This window comes from Falco naumanni, chromosome 4 (assembly GCF_017639655.2).
Source record: "Falco naumanni isolate bFalNau1 chromosome 4, bFalNau1.pat, whole genome shotgun sequence".
NCBI lineage: Eukaryota > Metazoa > Chordata > Aves > Falconiformes > Falconidae > Falco > Falco naumanni.
This window is the reverse complement of record NC_054057.1, coordinates 13,369,668-13,388,295: the sequence shown is the minus strand read 5'-3', so window position 1 is coordinate 13,388,295 and position 18,628 is coordinate 13,369,668. Positions and strand designations below refer to the sequence as shown.

General features: G+C 40.9%; 2 protein-coding genes across 3 annotated transcripts in view; both read left to right on the top strand.

The window, feature by feature from the left end:
* The first annotated feature begins 232 nt into the window (after positions 1-232).
* Positions 233-11,378, top strand: FAM221A (family with sequence similarity 221 member A). Of its 2 annotated transcripts, none has more exons than XM_040593359.1 (7): positions 233-390; positions 2,493-2,666; positions 3,141-3,331; positions 5,614-5,820; positions 6,661-6,771; positions 7,438-7,526; positions 9,253-11,378. In XM_040593359.1, exons 2-7 carry the CDS (start codon positions 2,617-2,619, stop codon positions 9,307-9,309), a joined length of 705 nt encoding a protein of 234 aa, XP_040449293.1. In that variant the 5' UTR covers positions 233-390; positions 2,493-2,616; the 3' UTR covers positions 9,310-11,378. The 2 variants fall into 2 exon arrangements, with proteins under 2 accessions (XP_040449293.1, XP_040449291.1); XM_040593357.1 differs by lacking the exon at positions 233-390 and adding an exon at positions 754-880.
* STK31 (serine/threonine kinase 31) overlaps positions 10,445-18,628 on the top strand; it is a 42,617-nt gene continuing 34,433 nt past the window's right edge. Inside the window, 5 exon segments of the mRNA XM_040593585.1 lie at positions 10,445-10,544; positions 13,790-13,818; positions 15,275-15,373; positions 16,395-16,469; positions 17,224-17,382. Of these exon segments, the coding sequence (XP_040449519.1) occupies positions 10,445-10,544; positions 13,790-13,818; positions 15,275-15,373; positions 16,395-16,469; positions 17,224-17,382 (462 nt within the window).

Below are 18,628 nucleotides of genomic sequence, written 5' to 3'. Positions count from 1 at the left end.
AAACAGACTCCTTTCATCAGTTATTTCACTAATTATTTCTTTCAGACTATGGTTACGTGACCTAATGACTATACCTCCATTCTTTGAGTAAATATAAGTTCTTAGCCTTGGCACAGGGCTGTACAGAGGATTTCATAGCAGCTTTTGTTGTGCAACTACTAGTTTCATTAGGATAATTTTTATATACGTTATATTTTAACGACAAGGCTTATTCTATCCTAAAGTGAATTCATACAATATCAAGTGTCAGAAAGCAGCCTGTGGTCTTTTTACTACAGCTGCACCCACGCCAGGGGAGCTGTTCCAACCCGGTGGCATCGTTTGCGGCACAGGGAGAGGAACTGGGACGTGCAGTGGAAGAACCACCTTTGGTTACAAGTGTTTCCCCAGGTTGGCCGCCTTTTGTCTTCAGCACTGGGCACAGCATGTGTTTGGTAATGGACGTGCGCCAAGGGAGGGGGTACGCGCCCACAGCCGCCCCTCGGCTCCCCGCCGCAACCGCGCTGGCCTGAGGTTCGGGGGGGCCGGGAGCAGCAGCAGCTGGGGTCAGCGCGGGTGCGGGGGCAGGCGGGAGGGCTTGGGGTGGCCGTGCCGTGCCGTGCCGGGGGGGGGCCCGCCACCCCGTGGGGGGTGTGTGACCGGTCGCCGTGGCCGCCGCGCACGGTGCTGCCACGGCCTCGCAGCTGCGGGCACGTTCCGCAGGCGCGTCCCCGCTGTGCCGCTGCGCTACGTGCCGCTGCGGGCGCGCAGCCGCCCCGCCCGCCTCCCGCCTCCCGCCGGCCCCGCACGGCGCTTCAGGCGCCCTGCCGGCGGCGGGGCTGGGCATGGAGCGGCTGCGGGGGGAGGCTGCGGCCCTGGAGGAGTACGCGGAGTACCGGCGGTGAGCGGAGCCCCGCGCCTCGCCCGCCGTCGCCGCGGAGGGGGGAGGGGGGGCGGGGGCCGTTCCCTTCCCCGCGCCCTGGCGAGGAGGTGGGATCGTACCCCGCGCTCCCGGAGCCGCCTCTTCGGGATCTGCTGCGGCTTCGTGGTGCCCCACGCACCCACCCCCGCCATTTACTGGCGAAGTCGGAAGCGCGTTGCCGGCCTGCGCCCGGTGCCCGAGCGGCCCTCGGGGGGGGGGGGGGGGGGGGGGGGCGGCGGCATCGCCTCGCCTCGCCCGGGGCAGCCGCGGTGACCGGTGACCGGACCAGCCCTGCGCGCCTCGCCCGTGTGCGGCGGCTGCCAGGCGCTGCCTGCCGGGGAAGCCTGGGCTCGCCTCGCCTCGCCCGCCGGGGCCTGCGTACCTGCCGGCCTGGCAGCGTGTCCCTGGTGTGGCGTGGGGGGTGCCGTGTCAGCTGTACCGCTCTGCCAGGGAGCACAGGCTTTTGCACGTCGTAAACCAAGTTTTACAGCGTATAAACGCGTGTCCTCAGACTCCCGTGTGTTTTTGCTAATCTTGTTGTTGCTCCTCCTGAAGAGCTGAGCAAAAATAACCATGAACTCGGTTGTTATACTGAGATGGGGTCCTAATTTAGCTTAGGAAAACCTTGAGGAGAACGCAAGAGGTAGGCACAGTGGTATTTCTTACATATGTAGTTATGCACTGGTTCAGCCGTCGGCTGGATTGACGTGCAAATGACAGTGACTGTTGACACGTTTTTCTGGTGCTGTATGGTACTGGCAACCTACAAATTCACAAAGAAGCGCTTCTGAGGTATGTTTTAGTCCATCCAACAAATAACGACTGAAATATTTACAGACTTTAATAAACTGACCTTCAGCATAGTTAAGTGCTGCAATTAAGTCTAAATTGTATCATACAGATTTTTACTTAAGTGTCTTCAGTTGTCTCCATAAATGCAGAATTTGGACACCGCTCCAGAGTTCTGGCTATTCAATGACCTTGAGTTTAAACCTGCCTGCCTGAGGTGTGGGGCACAGCTGCGGTCAGCTTTATGTACAGAATCTGGCTTAGTCTTCTTCAAATTAGAAGACAGCTTGGCTGTATTGTTTATTACTTTGATGGCAGTGTGGTTATCTATTTGCAGTTAAATAATCTTACGGTAGGCTAAGGTTAGGTAACTTGATAGAAGTCTGCAGTACAGTTCGGTGTAGATGGGTGAAATGACTTGCCAGAGGTCATGCGAGGAGTCTGCGGCAGTGCTGGCTGGTTACACAGCCCTTGATGCCCATTGCTTTTTCTGCTGTACGAAAAGGAGCTTGGTAGTTTGCTTTATTAATTTTTTCCTTCTCTCTTACAACACTTGATTTTCAGTCTGTCAGAGCAGATTTTTGAAAAGAGCATTATTCAAAAAATTTCACTAAAGATCAGGTATAGATCTGTTAAATGTATATCACTAGAACAGTATTTTGAAGTATTAGATTACCTTTTTCTGCATTTATAACAGAAGTGTTGTTACACATTTGAAAAAATACCTCGAGAAACCTACTTTTATTGTCCTCATTTTTTTTTTGGGGGGGGTTTCTTTTATTATGTTATTACATGTTTACAGAATCGTGGGTGGTGATGATGGAGGAAAGCTCTTTACCCCTGAGGAATATGAGGAGTACAAAAGAAAAGTATTACCAGTTCGGTTACAGAACAGGTTGTATGTGAGCTGGAGATCACCAACTGGCATGGACTGTAAGCTTGTGGGGCCAGAGACGCTGTGCTTTTGTACTCACCGGTAGGCATCTTTTCTTTTTTTGCACTGTCATATTTTTTTAAATCAGGAAAATGTAGAATGTTTCCAGATACATCACAGAATGGTATAAGGAAGTTAATTTAAGGTCTAAGGGCTGAGAAAATTAGGGTTTAAATCATAAGAACTGTTCTTAAATCTAAATCTTAGTACATTTTTTGAGACCAAAATGATTTTGTAGTCTTCAATAAATTCAGCTTTGAGCCACGAGTTCCTCTGAGTAGATCAGATTGATTCTGATAGTGCTGTCAAAATGAAACATAAGGATCTGTGATATTTAGTAATGAACGGATGTAAAGGCACCTGATATTATGCATTTAATTGAAAATTAACAATTAACAGTAATGAATATGATTATAAGATAACACAAACCAGAAATTGTAAGATAAATTATAAGACTTTCAGTTTTCTGATAAATACTAGCAAGGTTATAAGAGTTACTGTTTTTGCCTGTTCTAGGTACAAACAACACAGAACGGACTATGAAGTGATTCCCAAAGACCGTCCTATTTGTGTGCCTTGTAGAGTGAGCCGTTGCCTGTGCCAGTCCTATCACTATGTCCCTCTAAATGGCACACAGCCCATCCGTTGTAGATGTAAACATTTTGCTGATCAGCACAGTGCAGCACGTGGATTTTCATGTAACTCCTGTAAGTTACTGATGTGCTCGCAGCATTCTTTGCTAGGAAACTTCACAGGACCAGCATGTTAGGGATCTGTATTCTCCCCAAAGTATTAGGTATGTGCTACACTTATCACTAATGCGTATTTTGGTCCTTGCGGAAGGGTGGGAAATGGGAAGGAAGACATTGCCTTTTGCACAGGAGGGTTTAAAACGACATCCTTAGCTTCCCCAAGTCCTGTGAAGGAGCGTTAGTTTTTGAATTATTTGGTTAGGTGCATATGGAGACAGCAGCCTGAAGTCAGGCAGTATGGGAGCACCCCATGTGCAGTTTGTCCCTTCCAGTGCTGCATGCACGTGACTTTTCTACATGAAATTGGTAGTTTGAGAGAGAGAGGTGTTGATCTTCATTCCTCTATTGCCCAGTTGAATATAACGTTAATGTATTTTTATATCTTTTTCTGGACTCAATAGGAATTAGCGCTCTGTTCCCAGATAGTACTATTGTTAGCAGGCTAACAAAGCAGTTGCCAGGCATACAGAGTGTGAGTCAAGAAATGCAAATGGAATGGAGTTGCAAGTAAAAGGTTTGAGAAGGCATTAAGAGGAAGCTTTTTGCTTCAGTTGTTCGAGTTTATTGTAATGGAACAGCGGTAATTATTAACCATAGAGGATAAAAAAAAGTGCATAAAGATGTTATAGCTTGCAACCTCAAATTACATAAACAAGATTTTTTTTTTTCTACAGTTTCGTACCTGGAGGTGGCTCTTCATAGAGTTTAGTGAATTTCTTTTGTGAAGTTTGTCTAATTTGTGTAGGAAAAACCATAAACAGCTTTTGCTGGATGAGAATCATATCCCACAGAATAAAACATGAAATATTTATATGACAGCTTTTCAAGGATTTGCTCAAAGTAGTGTGGAATTCTTAAATGTGCAATTGGGCAATTCAGACTGAATCCTGAGAACAGAGTGTTTTTAATAACCATTTACATTATGCACTTTTTCTAGTGTTCCTCAAAAATACAGACACTTCTGAGGGCTTTACAGATTACACAGAGAAGTACCGAGACTTCTATTTTGAACTTGTGTTGTTTTAGTGTACTCTTATTAGTCTAGCCCAGTGCTGTATAAATGTAATGTGATAGATAAATTATAATTGAAAAAATACTGCTGTTGCACTTTATATATTCTATATACTTTATTCTGTATCTAAAGACAGAGTAAGAGCTTTGTTATTATGAAGTGCCCAAAATTATATGAAAAAGCCTTTAACATTTCCAAGAACACAATCCTTGAACATATTACACAAGACTTAAAAAAAATCTTTCTTGGGGCTCTGCAAAATGGACTGTAACTGGGAGTTGGAAGCAGAGTAATTTGTGTAATGAAACATTTTGCAAAATCAATTCCTCAATTATTTGTCCACATCATTGCTCCAGCAGGGCTTTGATGAGAGTCTTGGCTGTAGCTAGGGAAGATACATCACCTCTCTGTGTTTCTGAATGCCACATGCCATTTGTATAACTATTTGAATTACATCTTGTGGCTATGTAAGCTTAAAAAAAACCCTGAAAGTCGCTCTAATGGTACTCTTATGTAGAACCCATTTTGCTGTTGCTGCAGCCTCTATTTACTACCAAGATAATTTTGCTACTTGTAAAAGACATTTAAATTGTTATTTGTACCATAAATTGTGATTTGAAGTTTTCTGGCCATGCAGCGTTGACATGTGCTGCACGCCTTTGGAAGTAATACTGCCAAAATGCTGGCAGGTTGCCTTCGTTACCCAGTAATAGATACGGGGTTTTTATTTTTCTTTTTTATTAGGGGAGAGATAGAGGAGGGCATTACTAATGGCAGTGGACACAAGTTGCAACATAGGAAATCCAATTAGATACTAGGAAAGAAATGTCTGTTCTAAGAGAGGACCAACATTGGTCCAGGCTGCTCAGAGAGGTGGAATCTCCATTCTTGGAGGTTCTCAAAATGTGACTTAATGAGACCCTGAGACTGGGCAACCCCTATGATCTAACCCCCACATTCATCCTTTCTCATGTTTTATACAGCATTTTCATACAGCTGGATGCTTTTGCAGTGAAGGAACTTGAGATTTTGAGAAGATCAGTTTAGGGAAGCACTGTTTTGTCTGCAATGAGGTATAAATTTTGCTTAGGGACATAGTTTAGTGACGGACTTGACAGTCCTGGGTTAATGGTTGGACCTGATGATCTCAAAGGTCTTTTCCAACCTATATGATTCTAAATTCCATTATCATCTCACTCATTAATGTTATTTATTTGTTAATTAGGTTCCAAGTGTTCGGGCTTTCATAGTTGCTTTACCTGTGCATGTGGTCAGCCAACATATGCTCATGAAACAGTCGTGGAAACTAAACAAGAGCGCTTAGCCCAAGGAAGGCCCGTGGGGCAGGATGTGCCTTATGCTGCTGTGGGAGGACTGACTGGTTTTAGTTCACTAGCAGAAGGCTACCTGAGACTTGATGACAGTGGAATAGGTAAGTGCAGCTGACCTGAGGTGAAATTTTAATTCTCCAACTAAGTAGTTTTGAAAAGTAGTAATTCAGCACAGATTTTCGAAGTTCAAAAGCGAGCTGGATCAATAGCAGTAGGTAGGACTTAAGACAGATTCCCCCTCCAGCAGTCCTTAGGTGCAGAGAGATCACTCTGACCATCTTGTCCAACATCCTGCAGTGAATTGATACTAAAACTCTTTGTCAACAATTCTGGTGTTCAGCCCAGTAGCTTCTGGTTGAATTGGAGCATATCTTTTAGAAAGAACTCTGTAACTTCTGGGTTTTTTTCTCTTAATACTTCCATGTTATATTTATGTTAATCCTTCAGCCTAATACTGCCCAGGTATTTCTGTGTTACACAGAGCATTTTTTTTCCCCCAAACTCAAAGGTTAGTAGCTGTTCAGCATAAAAAAAAAAAAAAAGGAGGTAATTTGTAGAATTTTTGACAGGCATGTTAGTTGGCCTTGATGCCTCTGCTGCTCTGTGATTTTGTGTTGTTTAGTAATGGACACACTTTGTCCTGAAATACTGTTTTATTTATTATTGCCATGTACTCATTATTTCTTTTTTAAATTCTGGGCTGGTTTCCTGGATTTGTCTGAAGTTTAGAAACTATATCATAGCTGTAGCAATTAAAGAAACAAAGCTTTTAATTTCTTTTGAAGCCATCCTCTCTAACACTTTTATTAGCTCAAGTTTCTGGGGTCTGCGCTGAGTGTTGTGGATATGAACCTGTAGCCTTGTTTTGACTTCATCATGTATATTCTTAATACATCTTGTGAAGTTATTTTTTTGTTTTCATTCAACTTCTTTTCTCACAGGGGCTCCTTCTGCTGAACTTTTAGAATCCCCCGTTACCAGCATGGATCATCCATTTCTAAAAGCATTTCAGGGACCTTCTAGTTCTGCTCAAACCACCTCACAGATAGCAGGTGCTATATTAGTAGTATAATACAAAAAGTATATACAAAAAGTATTTAATATAAAATTAATCAGCTTTGTTTATGAGTTGAAGCATGCCTAGGGCTAAAATCAAGGTTAAAATTAGTATTGAAGCCCTGTTATGTGAAAAGTTAGTACAACATTCATGTACTTGAAGTGCTTAGAATAACTGTTTTGTTACTGCTTGTTGGTTTTGCTCATGATGTGCTTTTTAACTTTTTCTAGCATTTGGTATCGTCCTCATTAATGGTGTCACTCATTGGATTAGTTTTTTAAATTTTCAATTCCTACTAGAAGCTCATCATATCTGAATGGATTGTACATGGTCAGCACAATCCTGTGAAACTGCTTTCTGTCAGAAAGTCTTTTCTGCATGGAATTATGGATCAGTTATGCTTATTTTATGCCCCTTATTTAGTTGTAAGAATTTAGGAATTAATATAACTGTTGAACTCCTCCAAGACTATTTATAATAGCTGCTAGCCTGGACTGAGGAGGTTACTCTTTGATCCCAATTGCTGGGCTTTGTTACTTGCCTGTAAAGGTGGGTTCTCATTTTAGATGTGTTTTGCCAAATGTAAAACATAAGTAATGGAGTAGCAAGTATCATTAACGAAAAAAGTTTGGTGGTGTTTCCCCCCCCCCCCCCCCGCCAGGTGATTCTAGTGCCACAAGGCAAGTTTCTCATGGAAAGCGTTCAGAAGATGATGACATGGCTTACTTTGAAAAACGTTATCAAGAACAGGCAAGTTACTACATTTATCTTAATTCAAATATATTTTCACAAGAGGATGTCTAAAAAAGATACATGTATGATTTAAATGGCATATAAATGCATTGTATAATTTCTGTCTGAAAAATCACTAGCTTCTTAAAGTTTGAAATACAGTTATGAGCTATCACAGGACTTCAGAGGTCAGTCATGTCTGGGATGGTATTTACCTTAACTGGGCAGATTTTTATTGAAGTAACTCACGATTACAAAAAACCAAAATATTTTACATGTGAGAAAAAGAAACAAGAAGATTCACAGAAGGTCTCCTGTGACATTTAGGAATGTTTGTTTGCTACCTTGTTTATAAAACTTTTATTATGTTCTTTTCCTTATGAGTGTCTGAGTAGTTGGGCTAAATCTGGTGTGTCTGTCTTAGATGATCTGAATCACCCCCTTACAGGTGCCTCCTCCACCCCACTGACTATCTTAAATTTAAATGCCCTGTGGTGTAGGTTACTTAGATGTTTAAATACCTATTCTTTCACTGCATTAGCTTCTTAGTTCCACCATCCTGGCTGGAAGTATGTCGTGACTGTTTATGAATTCTTTTGTAAGGCAATGTTGCATAATTAAATTCTAAAATCTTAACTGCTGTTATATTTGCTGCTTGCAACCAGGTGTTTGTTAATGAGAAAGCTGTTCTAGCTTTATGAAATTTTAAATTCTTTATTTTGGAAACTATCACAAAATATGGTAGGATGTTACAAATGTAGTATCAGTTTGTAAGAGAAAATATGTTACTTTCAAATCCAAATTGCTGCATTTCATTTTTCCCCCAAGATTTTGATTTCTTTGCAAAAGGTAGTAGGAATGTCAGATAAAAACGTCAAGCCTGCCCATATGGAAAAATGTTTGAAAATGAGTTCTTGTGTAGACCAACAACAGGATTGCTTAGCAGAGAGTTCATTTGTAGACATCCAAATCAGGACTGGGACCTTGCTTCCTTCTGACACTATTTTATGGGGGAAAAAAAGCATGTTAAAAATACTATTTTATTTTCCCTTGCATTGTTGGTAGCAACATGATCTCTTACGTTAGATGAGATGCAAAAGTCTGTGCATCCTTTTTATATAATTGCTCTAAATAGAATTTCATTCACTGATGTAACAATACTTGAGAACAACTGTTGCTTCTACAACCAACAGATATATTTGTTTGGATTAATAGTCTTACTACAAAATGGCAGAGTTAAATGTATATGTGTTGGTAAATCATACCATGCTGTAAGAGCCTACTTTGTAGAAAAAAATTGTATGAGGGGAAGACACTGAGATGGCTGTTTAGCATCTACCTCAGCAACAAACTCCCTATGTGATTTTGTGCATGCTGGTTAGTCTATGTCTGTTACATGTCTGTAATAAAAGTTCTTTACCTTCAATTGACATAAAGATAAACCCATGACCATTTGTGAGGCGTGTTGGCCTTGAGGGATACATAGATACCTAGATTGCCATTATCAGAGATAAAGGCAACCCTGGTTTGAATAGGGGAGGAGCTGTAGGGTTCTGGAAGCACTCCTATGCCCTATGATGCAAAAGTAAGCAACGCTAGGTTGGGCTGGTAATAATCTGTAGCTCTCCCCACTGCATGTATTACTCTGGAAAATTTGTGACTGGATGTAGAGATTTAATATCACATTGGTAGCTGACTTGCAAATTAATGTTTGAACCATTGTTGGTGTCTTTCTTTGTTACAGCTGAAAAAGGAGAAGGCTGCTAAACGGAAAAGTCCCGGGCCATCAAAGAAGCCATGAGATTAATAAATAAACATTTATTATATGGCACCGTGTTAATCCTTGTATTGAAAGTATTTTTCACTGTGCCTACCTACATACTTGTATTTCGGCATTTCTTTATTCTGTTGTTTTGTTCTATTGCTGAAATTATTATTTTTTATTTTTTAGTTATCTTCTAATAAAATTGATGCTTTAATCGGTGTGTTTCTAATCTCCAGAATTGTTAACAGATACTCCCTTGAGAACAGAAAATCATATTTAGAGATTTACAGAACTCTTATTTAAGATCTGAGAGAATAACCATGTATTTAAGTATTACATTGTATAAGGGTGAAGAAAAATATATCTTATTCTTAGACTTTTATTATTTGTCCTTAGAACTCGTTAATGGATTTTTGCTTGGTGGGATTTGTTCTGTTAATACTGACATTTTAGTCTTTACTTTAAATCTTTTCTTTTTCTGTCTGTTGGTTTCACTGCCTTTACATAAAATTCAAACATACCCTTCTTCTTTCATGCTTCTCTAGGCTCTCTTCTTGCTATTGTATAAATGTTTTTACATGTGATATTTTGTACGCTTGTAAACCCCATTTCCACACATAGCTCCTCACTAGCTACTTTGAAGGCATGCTGCTTGTGTACTCTATCCCAGATTTCTCTAGCGGTACTATTCTCCCGATTCCGTTTGTTGATACTGTACATAACAATGATTCTATTACACTAAATTTCTGAAAACATTAAGTGGAAATGGATATGGTATTTATTGCATGTAAACAAATAATTATATAGTAGTGTGTAATACAAACTTATTTATCCAAGAGATTCTCTTTCATCATGTCTAATCCAACATAGAGTCCCTCAAGAAGGGAAATGTGCTTTTGTATTCTTTGTCTGTATTCACAGCTGTGGTAGCATAATGTTGTATTAAAGGTAGTGGACAGGGAAATTTAAAATTTGGTAACTTTGTGTGGTGGTTTAAGTCTGCAAAGAGCAAGAACTTGGTGCAGAATAGCTGGCAGAGGCTGCAGTTTAGGAGGCAAAAGCAGAGCCTGAGCTGGCTTTGTGAGTGCCCTTTGAAAACAGAGAGGTGTAAGGCAGTTTGTCCTTAAAAATGCTTGAAGGCATCTCTTGGATTGAAGACTTTTCAGGCGGTATGTGTGTACTGAGTCTTTATAGCAAGAGTTGGGAGAAGCTTACAAAGCTCTTCATTCCCATCAGGAAGAATGCTTCTATGTGCCAGCTTGGCAGAAGAGGTAAGGCTGAAAGCGTGTGGTGCAGGGCAATACGCTTTTTTGTTTAGGTATCAGCTGTGAGAGGGTAGGAGAGTTCTTGGGAGTGCATGCAGGTCATACAGCGGCTGATGGAGACGGCTGGAATCCCAGTGAGAAAGAGATGGGTCAGTTGCCCAAATTCAAAGATTGAAAGAGGCCATTTACCTTAACTCTGACCTGTACTGCCATTACTACAGATGCCAGTCAGAGAGGTTATAATCTGTTACTTTAATTTAAATGCATAATATATCAAAGTGTCTAATGAATGTTTTAAAAGTACTTTACCTTTAAATTCTATGCTCTTACATACTGCTTTAATTTAATAAATAAAAAAATTAACGTGAGCTCCCTCTTCTGGTCCAGAAGCAATCATTTCTGCAGATCCTCTGCTTAGTCTCATAAATAAGTGGGGATTTCACAACAGAATTACAAGAAACAAATGTAAATAACATTGGTAAAAAATTATAGTAAAAATGTTTCTATTTCAGTCTTCTAAGCTGGTAATAATCTCTCTGTAGTGAAAGTTTATTTGTCTTTCATATTTATCCTCATGGCTATACCCGTTGGGCAATACAGTTCCAGAAATGTATGTGTGTATTTCAGAGATGTAAGTTTTTCACAGCAAAATACTCTTATAGACAGAGGTTTTACTAGTTACAAAAAACCCTGTATTTTCTGTTTCTTTTTATACTGATAACTTTCACTTTTAGGAAATAACATATTGTGCATTTAATGACATTTTGAGTTAAAAATACTTGCCAGTTTTAAATGTTTGCTTTGCTAAATGTAGTCTTACTCACTTGTACTTTGATCATCGTGAACTGGTTTTATAAGTCAATTTTTAAAAAAATTATTCTGAGTTTAAGCTTATTTAACATTTCCACCTAGGTGATACAAAAAAAGTTAATATATTTATTTCATGGTATTTCTTTTTAGTTGGAAAACAGGTGGGATCATAAAAATATCAACTGCATTAAATATTGCTTAAGGGCTTGTGACCACTTTTCACCCATGTTGATGATGTCCAAGTAAAAAAACCTAATTTTCCTTAATAGAAGATATACTTTTGACTTCTTGGTATTCATGTAGTACTTTTTTGTAGCATTTTTATTTGTACATATACATGAAAAACCAGTTACAATATATCTCACAATGTTGCTGGCTGTGAAAACTGGACACTGATGTCACATCTTAAATTTGGACTTAAATGGAATTACTCTTATTTTTATGCTAAAAGAAATAATCATAATTTTGTAGGATCAAAATTGCAACCTCCAATTCTATTGATAAATCTCTTTGTACTTTTATGAAAAAAGAACATTTGTGTAAAGGTAAAAGCGGAGACCAAATGCTAGTATGTTTGCCATTAACAGTGGTCATTAAAGAGGTCAGTTTAACCTGTACTTGTTGATGGTTTGTTTTCCTGAGAGCAGTTGTTAACTTTGAACATAGTATCATGGGACAGGTAAGTTATCGGTTCTTCTGGATGAGTTATTTGTGGGCGTTCAGCTGTCGTTCAGCTAGGTGCATTAACTGTTTCTGAGTGTAATCCAGGGAATCTGGCGCAGGGGAAATGGTTTGCTGTCATACACACGAGTGCTCTAAGCTGTTAAAGCCTGCTTGCTTAGGTCTTAGGCAATGCTTAAGCACTTCTAATTTTAAAAATAGCTGGCTTTCAAATCAGTATTTTGCCATTATTATAACACTCCTAGAGTGTAGAGCAGCATTTTTTCACTAGTTTTAATCATTCTATGAAAAGGCTTAGGTGTACCTTGGCTATTTATGATAGAGATGGGTCAGTGACCCTGAGTGGAGGGCAAAGGGCTCTCCTTCCCCTTCCGCGCCTTTCTGAGGCTAAAGATGAAACGTGCCTGCCTGCCTGCCTCAGGCCCGGGAGGAAGGGGGATGTGATGTGTGAATTCGCAGCCTGTAACGGCAGCCGTGGTGAATTACTTTGTCAAGTTGTCAGTGCCTTTACAGCACGTCGTGCATGTTAAATGCTTTGCGGTCTTGTGTCTGTGTGTCCCTGAGGTCTCTAGTGTAGTTTTGTCATAGCCATGTGGCCTAACAAAAAGAGACAACTCTGCGGGTAGTGATAGTCTTTTTTTCTCAGCACAGATATAATTGAAAACAACAACAAAAGTTTTCCAGTCTAAAAGACCTTGCATAGGTGTACCCGTTTGGTTTTTTTTTTGGTAGCAGAACATATTACTTCTGTCTTGAAGCCTGTTCTTGCTTTGAAGCCCTTAGCGTTTGTCTTCTGGTAGTGTGAATCGTTATTTGCTTTACGCTGGTTTTAGCTCTAATTTTACATTTGCTGTACCTGTGCTGCCGGGCCCTGCCTGGGCCCGGACCCGTGTGCTCCTTCAGGAAAGCCCAGGCTCGGCCCGTTGCCGGTATAACGCTGGCGCCCACTCCTCACCGACAGCTTCATCAGTTTTCCTTCTATTAAGCAAAATTGTGAATACACCGTATGCGAGACCAAAGCTGAGTGCTGACATCGGAATGGGGTGAGCAGGGCTGACTGGAGCGTGGAGGCCAGCTGCCCCGGCTGCGCTGGTGGGGACGGGCCCTTCTGCCAGGAGGCAAGCAACAGGACAGGAGGGAACGGCCTCAACTTGTGCCAGGGGAGGCTTAGATTGGGTATGGGGAAAAATTTTTTCTCAGAAAGGGTGGTCAAGCACTGGAACAGGCTGCTCAGGGAGGTGGTGGAATGGCCATCCATGGAGGTGTTTAAAAACGGTGTGGATGTGGTGCTGGGGGATGTGGTTTAGCCATGGGCTCGGTAGCCCTGGGCTGATGGTTGGACTTGACGATCTCAAAGGGCTTTTCCAACCGAAATGGCTCCATGGTTTGTTCAACACCAGGCTTACCATGCTCACCAGGCCTCCAGTAGCGCCAGGGCCGCTTTGCCTGGGGGAGGCTGCCCCCGGGCTCTGCTGCCGGGGGTCCCCAGGGGTGTGGGGCCGCATGATGAGGTGGGGGCCCAGCTTTGCCAGCCGTGTGGGGTGGCCTCGTGTAAAAAAAAAAAAAAAAAAGAGTTTTTCAGGAGCCCCCGGGCCATGCGGGGGCCGAGCGTGCTTGGCTGCAGGGGAGCATGGAGCGTGTCAGAAGCTGTTGGCATGGCTGGAGAGCAGAACATGGCAAAGGTAACGTGAGGTATTTTTTGAAACAAAACAAGCACATAAGCTTGAGAATTAATTTTTTTTTTTTTCCCCTCCCTGAAGTTGCAGATGCCGTAACATTTTGGGCAGAGGTGGGTTCAGGGAACTGCTTGGTTTTAACTGAGGTGTTTAATCTGCACATCCACCCACCCAAGTTTCTGTAGAAATAAATGGTATAATAGAATAAATAACAGCATTTGATAATGGGTGGTGGTGGGGAAGTTCATTTAGATTTCAGAATTGTAGGTATTGTTGTTTCCTTTTAAACTGCAACGAGTTACTCTTTTCCGAAATACAAAAAAGATTTTTTCATCCATCGATTTGAATTGCAGCAGAGCTTTCTTGAATATTTGGTAGGCAAAAAAGAAACAAATCAGATATTGAGGGTTAAAAGTATTTGCTGTTGGCTGAAGAATGCTGCAGGAGGCAGCTGGAGCCCTGCTGGGGGTGGATCCCCTACACTACTGACTGCTGAGCATTTGGGGCAGTGCCAGTGAAGCTTGACACCGAGATGGTTCAGAGATGTTTGGTCCTTTCAGGTTTTGTGTAGATGGGCAGAAGGGTGTTGGATGGGGGGAGTGAGAAAAAGTAAAATACCCCAAACGATGGGTAGTTTTCATTAAGGTGGGGGATACAGTAAGGAGAGGGGAAAATCCAGAATGGGTACCAAAACTTGCCTTCTCTGTTTGGTCTGCTGGCTGATTGGTGTGTGTGTTTTAATCAACAGCTGGGTAGTTTTGAGCCGGTTGGAGAAGGTAATGCTGCTTGTCCCTAGTAGGAATACAGGGATGGGAACAAACCTTACCCATTGTGTTTATGGAACAGTTTTTTCTAGTAAAGGGATTTTTTGATGCAGTAGTCATAGGTAGTGCTCCTTTAGGTTCTTACTCTGGCATTCTGAGACTCAGTGTTTTAATTAATATTGTAAGGTACAAAAGTTAGGAGTGTATTTCTAAAGTTAACAAAATGCTTAGTTGCACTAATGTTTTCTTTCCTGCTCAGAGCTCTGGATCCATTCCTTTGAATTACGAGTAGAATGTTGTCTAATAAATGCCGTGTTACTGGAATTGACCCAGATTTGCAGTGGTGCAGATACCAAGTTGTAACTGGAACGACTGCTTCTCTCAGCCAAACCAAAACCCAAGTCTTGCATGTAAGGAGAACGAGGAGTATGCCAGAGCTGTTGTTTCCTTGTATTAAGGAGAGAAAAAAAAAAAAAGAATGCCAAATACATACTAAAATTTGATTGACAAGTAAGAACTGCATACTGCTCGCAGAATCTGGTAATTAAATTGTTAAAAACATTCCTTGCAAACTGTTTCTCTGGGGTACGCTACCTGCCCTGATCAGTTTGATTAATTTTTGGATGAAAGTGAGAGCAGGCTTACAAATGCAACTAAAATCATGAAGTTTGAAAGCTTGAGGTGGGGTGTTACTTGTCTCAACAGCAGGGCCACTGCTTTTATTTAATTTTTGGCTGTTATAAGCCATCAAGTATCTATTAAAAGTGACAGTTAATAACTCATACTCTCTCTCCACGCTTTTTAGAATGTCAGTAGATGTAATGACCTCTTGAAATTAAGCTGTGCACTGGCAGAAGCTTGTCCTTGGGCTAGCGTAGGTTTTGGCAAACCTGATATTAGTAAGGTAGGTAGGCTGTGTATGTGTGGAGTTTGTTTTTCACTTGGATGTAAAAGCCTTAATTTTGTGAAGCCATTTGCTTAGGTATTTTCTTGATCTTTGATTATTCTGTGGGCTATATTCTCTTAATACGTCTTTAAGAATTGCTGGCTTTCCTAAAGAAGGTGGTTATTTTGTGTGAGCAAATTTTAAATCTTTCTGCATTTCAGCCTTTCTGCACTTCAGTCTTCAGTGCTCAGAAAGTACTACAAGAAGGGGCGTGTGTGTGTATATATACATACGTAAGAAAATATATATGCATACCGAATGCTGAATTCTCTTTCATTGTGCAGTATACATTATGGCTTATCTTTAACAGGAGAGCAGTGCTTTTTCAGAGAAGCGATTCTTTGCTCCATGTCAGGTGTGGAATCAAAAACCTGTAACACTAAATGTGCTGGAGAAAGTACTCTTGGGAAGATAACAAGGACATATTTAACAGCAGTTCCATAACAAGCATACAAAGAGTGATGACAGCTTTTGGTTTTGTTTGTGAACTAGTAGTGGCTTATTGCAACATAAAGTTTAAAGAAAACTGTTTGTCTGAACTGTTTGTGTGCGCAGGTAAATGATCTTCTACATTCCTCTTCAAAAGGAAGAAAACGCACCGACAGCAAACACGGTATGTTTGTGGTGTGACTGGCCTGTTTCTTTGTTGGGCTTATTAAGCCATCAGTGTCAATAAAACACTGTAGCAACACATTAACAGAAAAGCCATGGGAGCCTACTGTATAAAATGTTAGTGGTTTTGTAGCTGCAAAATTTTCTTTGAGCTATTGTTTTTAGAGTAGAGGATTATGTTTTTTAAGCATTAGCATATGTTGTTATGAGAGAGAGGATATCAAATGCATTACTTTGTTTTCATACTGCTGATGGGATAATTATAGGAAAGTATGAAAATATGATTTGTAATGTATTACAAATACCATTTTGAGGTATACTTCTATTTTCAGAATGCTATTCTTGATCCTTTTTTCCTAATTTCCAGATTTATGGTGGCTGTTTTTCTGAAGATGGATGTTGGCACAGATGCATGGTACAGCAAGTGATCGAAAATAAAAAGGCAGGAACCATTTTTAAAAAATCTTTAATTGTGTGTCAGTTCTACATGCAGGATGATAGGAATAAATGCAGCTCCTCTTTCTGAAACTTGCTGTGTGAATGCATTTAAAAACAGTGAATATACACAGGACACAAATTAAAGTGACCTGTAATTTTGAAAAGTGCGGATGAAAAGACTGGCAAAACATGACATACTTGCATAGCGCTGTTTGTATTGCTTGGTAGAGATTTAGGAGTGGTGGTTGACATTGTTAAGCAATGTAATTGAGTATCAGAACTTCTGAGTGGTGAACATGGCAGCCTTCGTGTGACATGTTAGCACTGATGCAAATGACCTGAAAGAGTTGTTAATCAGCTTTAGGTGACTGATACAGAAGTCTAGTGGTTCCTATTTAAAATGATAATTCCTAGACAGGCTGGTTGGCATGGAAACATTGGATTACGTATCTCTTCATTGAATAAAGTCTTCTGTAGTGCTTCTTAATTGTAGCCCTTAGCTGGGGAAAAAAAAATGCCAGCAGAGATCTGTTTTGTTACTTAAAGTTTTGTTGCTAAGCTTTCAGACAGCAGCCAACATAAGAGATTTCTCTAACTTGGTTCCTTCCTCTGAAGGGTGTCTAGGCTTAGTATGGAAGATTCTAATCTCTGCAGCATACACATGTGTTAAAATGCTTATATTCTAGTAGATTTCAGTGCATATTTCTGTAGGAGATCTGTGTAACATCTGCTGATTTATATTTTATATTATTTTTCAGTGTCAGGTACTGCACATTGACTATGGAAATTCTGAGGTTCTGAACAGATCAGACATAGTTGAAATTCCATTAAACTTGCAATGTCCGAGTGTTGCCAAGAAGTACAGACTCTGGGGACTGCGGATACTAACTGATCAGAACTTAAGCAGGTTTGACCAGGTGAGTCACAGATTTTGAAGCATTTAGATGATGGGTTCTGTAGCAGATGCTGGCAAATATTGGTAGTGTCACCAGGAGGAGTCTTCCAAGAGCTGCATGTTTAACTGTGAAGGCAGGGCATGCTGGGAGGGGCTGTCTGAACTGTAGCCCTTATCACACTCTAGAAACCAAAACAGTTTTATAAGAAATGGTTCAGGTTGTGCTGGCTGGTGATTTTTAGAGTATGCTTTTGCTATTTTCAGAGCCTCAGGTCTTTTTTTGACTGACCCAAGTTCTTTCTGGCACTGAGGTAACAGAGTACTACTTCTGTTTCTTTTCCTTCAGGGGGAAAAATCCCTCCCTTGATTACAGAACCTGCAATAAATTCACTTACATCTGCGAGCTGCTTGAACTTCGTGTGCCAGGGTACCATACAAACTTTTGTACAATTTGGTCAGGAGAGAGATAGTAACAGGTAAATGTGAGTCGTTGTTGCTGGCTGGCAATGAATGTGAAAGAGTCAGGAGCTGATGTTAACAGGACCGGTATTTGAGTCTTTCTGAGTGGCACTAGTGGCAGCCTCCCTTTCTAGGACATCACTTGCAGTCTTGATGGTGTGCTGCTTCAAGGCTTGTCACTGGCACTGCCCACGCTTCACCAGCTGGTGGCTTGGGACCAGCAGTTGCCGGAGGAGGAGGTGGCAGACCTGCTTGCCTTATTGTATCCCTCTACCGTTTAGGGGTCCCAAGACCCTTTGTATATGATCTCATCCCTGTGGTCCTATTGACGTTGCTTAATGTGATTCCTTAAGACAGAGAATCTCAGAATAGAAATATCTGTTCCCAGTTCCCTGGGGTGTTATTTTGTTTGTGTGTTGTTGGATTTTTTTTTTAACTGTTCTTGTTGCTTGAAATAAAGCTTTATGCTCTGTATAGCTTTCCTGCCCCCTTCCATTCTTAATTTTCAGCAAAATCAACTTACTTCTAGAAGCAGTAGGACAAAAGAAAAAAACCCCTTAATAAAAGATAACTTTCTCCCAGATGCCATGTGAAAGTCTTGAGTGCATTCCCCAGTCTTTCAAAGCTGTTTTTCTTTGATATTATTGATGAAACTGATAGCTGCCAATTCTGGAATTTCCCAGTTTCTAAATGAGTATTTTCAGTAAGGTAGATTTCCATAGGGCAGATACACGTGATGATTCATTTGTCACTATTTTCTGTTTCAACTTCTGGACCACTTATTGAAAGGCTGTTAAACAATGTAATAC

Coding starts and splice junctions, on each gene's coding strand:
- FAM221A (XM_040593357.1), top strand. CDS start 825: ATGGAGCGGCTGCGGGGGGAGGCTGCGGCCCTGGAGGAGTACGCGGAG. Junction 881..2,492: donor GAGTACGCGGAGTACCGGCG/GTGAGCGGAGCC, acceptor ACATGTTTACAG/AATCGTGGGTGGTGATGATG. Junction 2,667..3,140: donor CTGTGCTTTTGTACTCACCG/GTAGGCATCTTT, acceptor TGCCTGTTCTAG/GTACAAACAACACAGAACGG.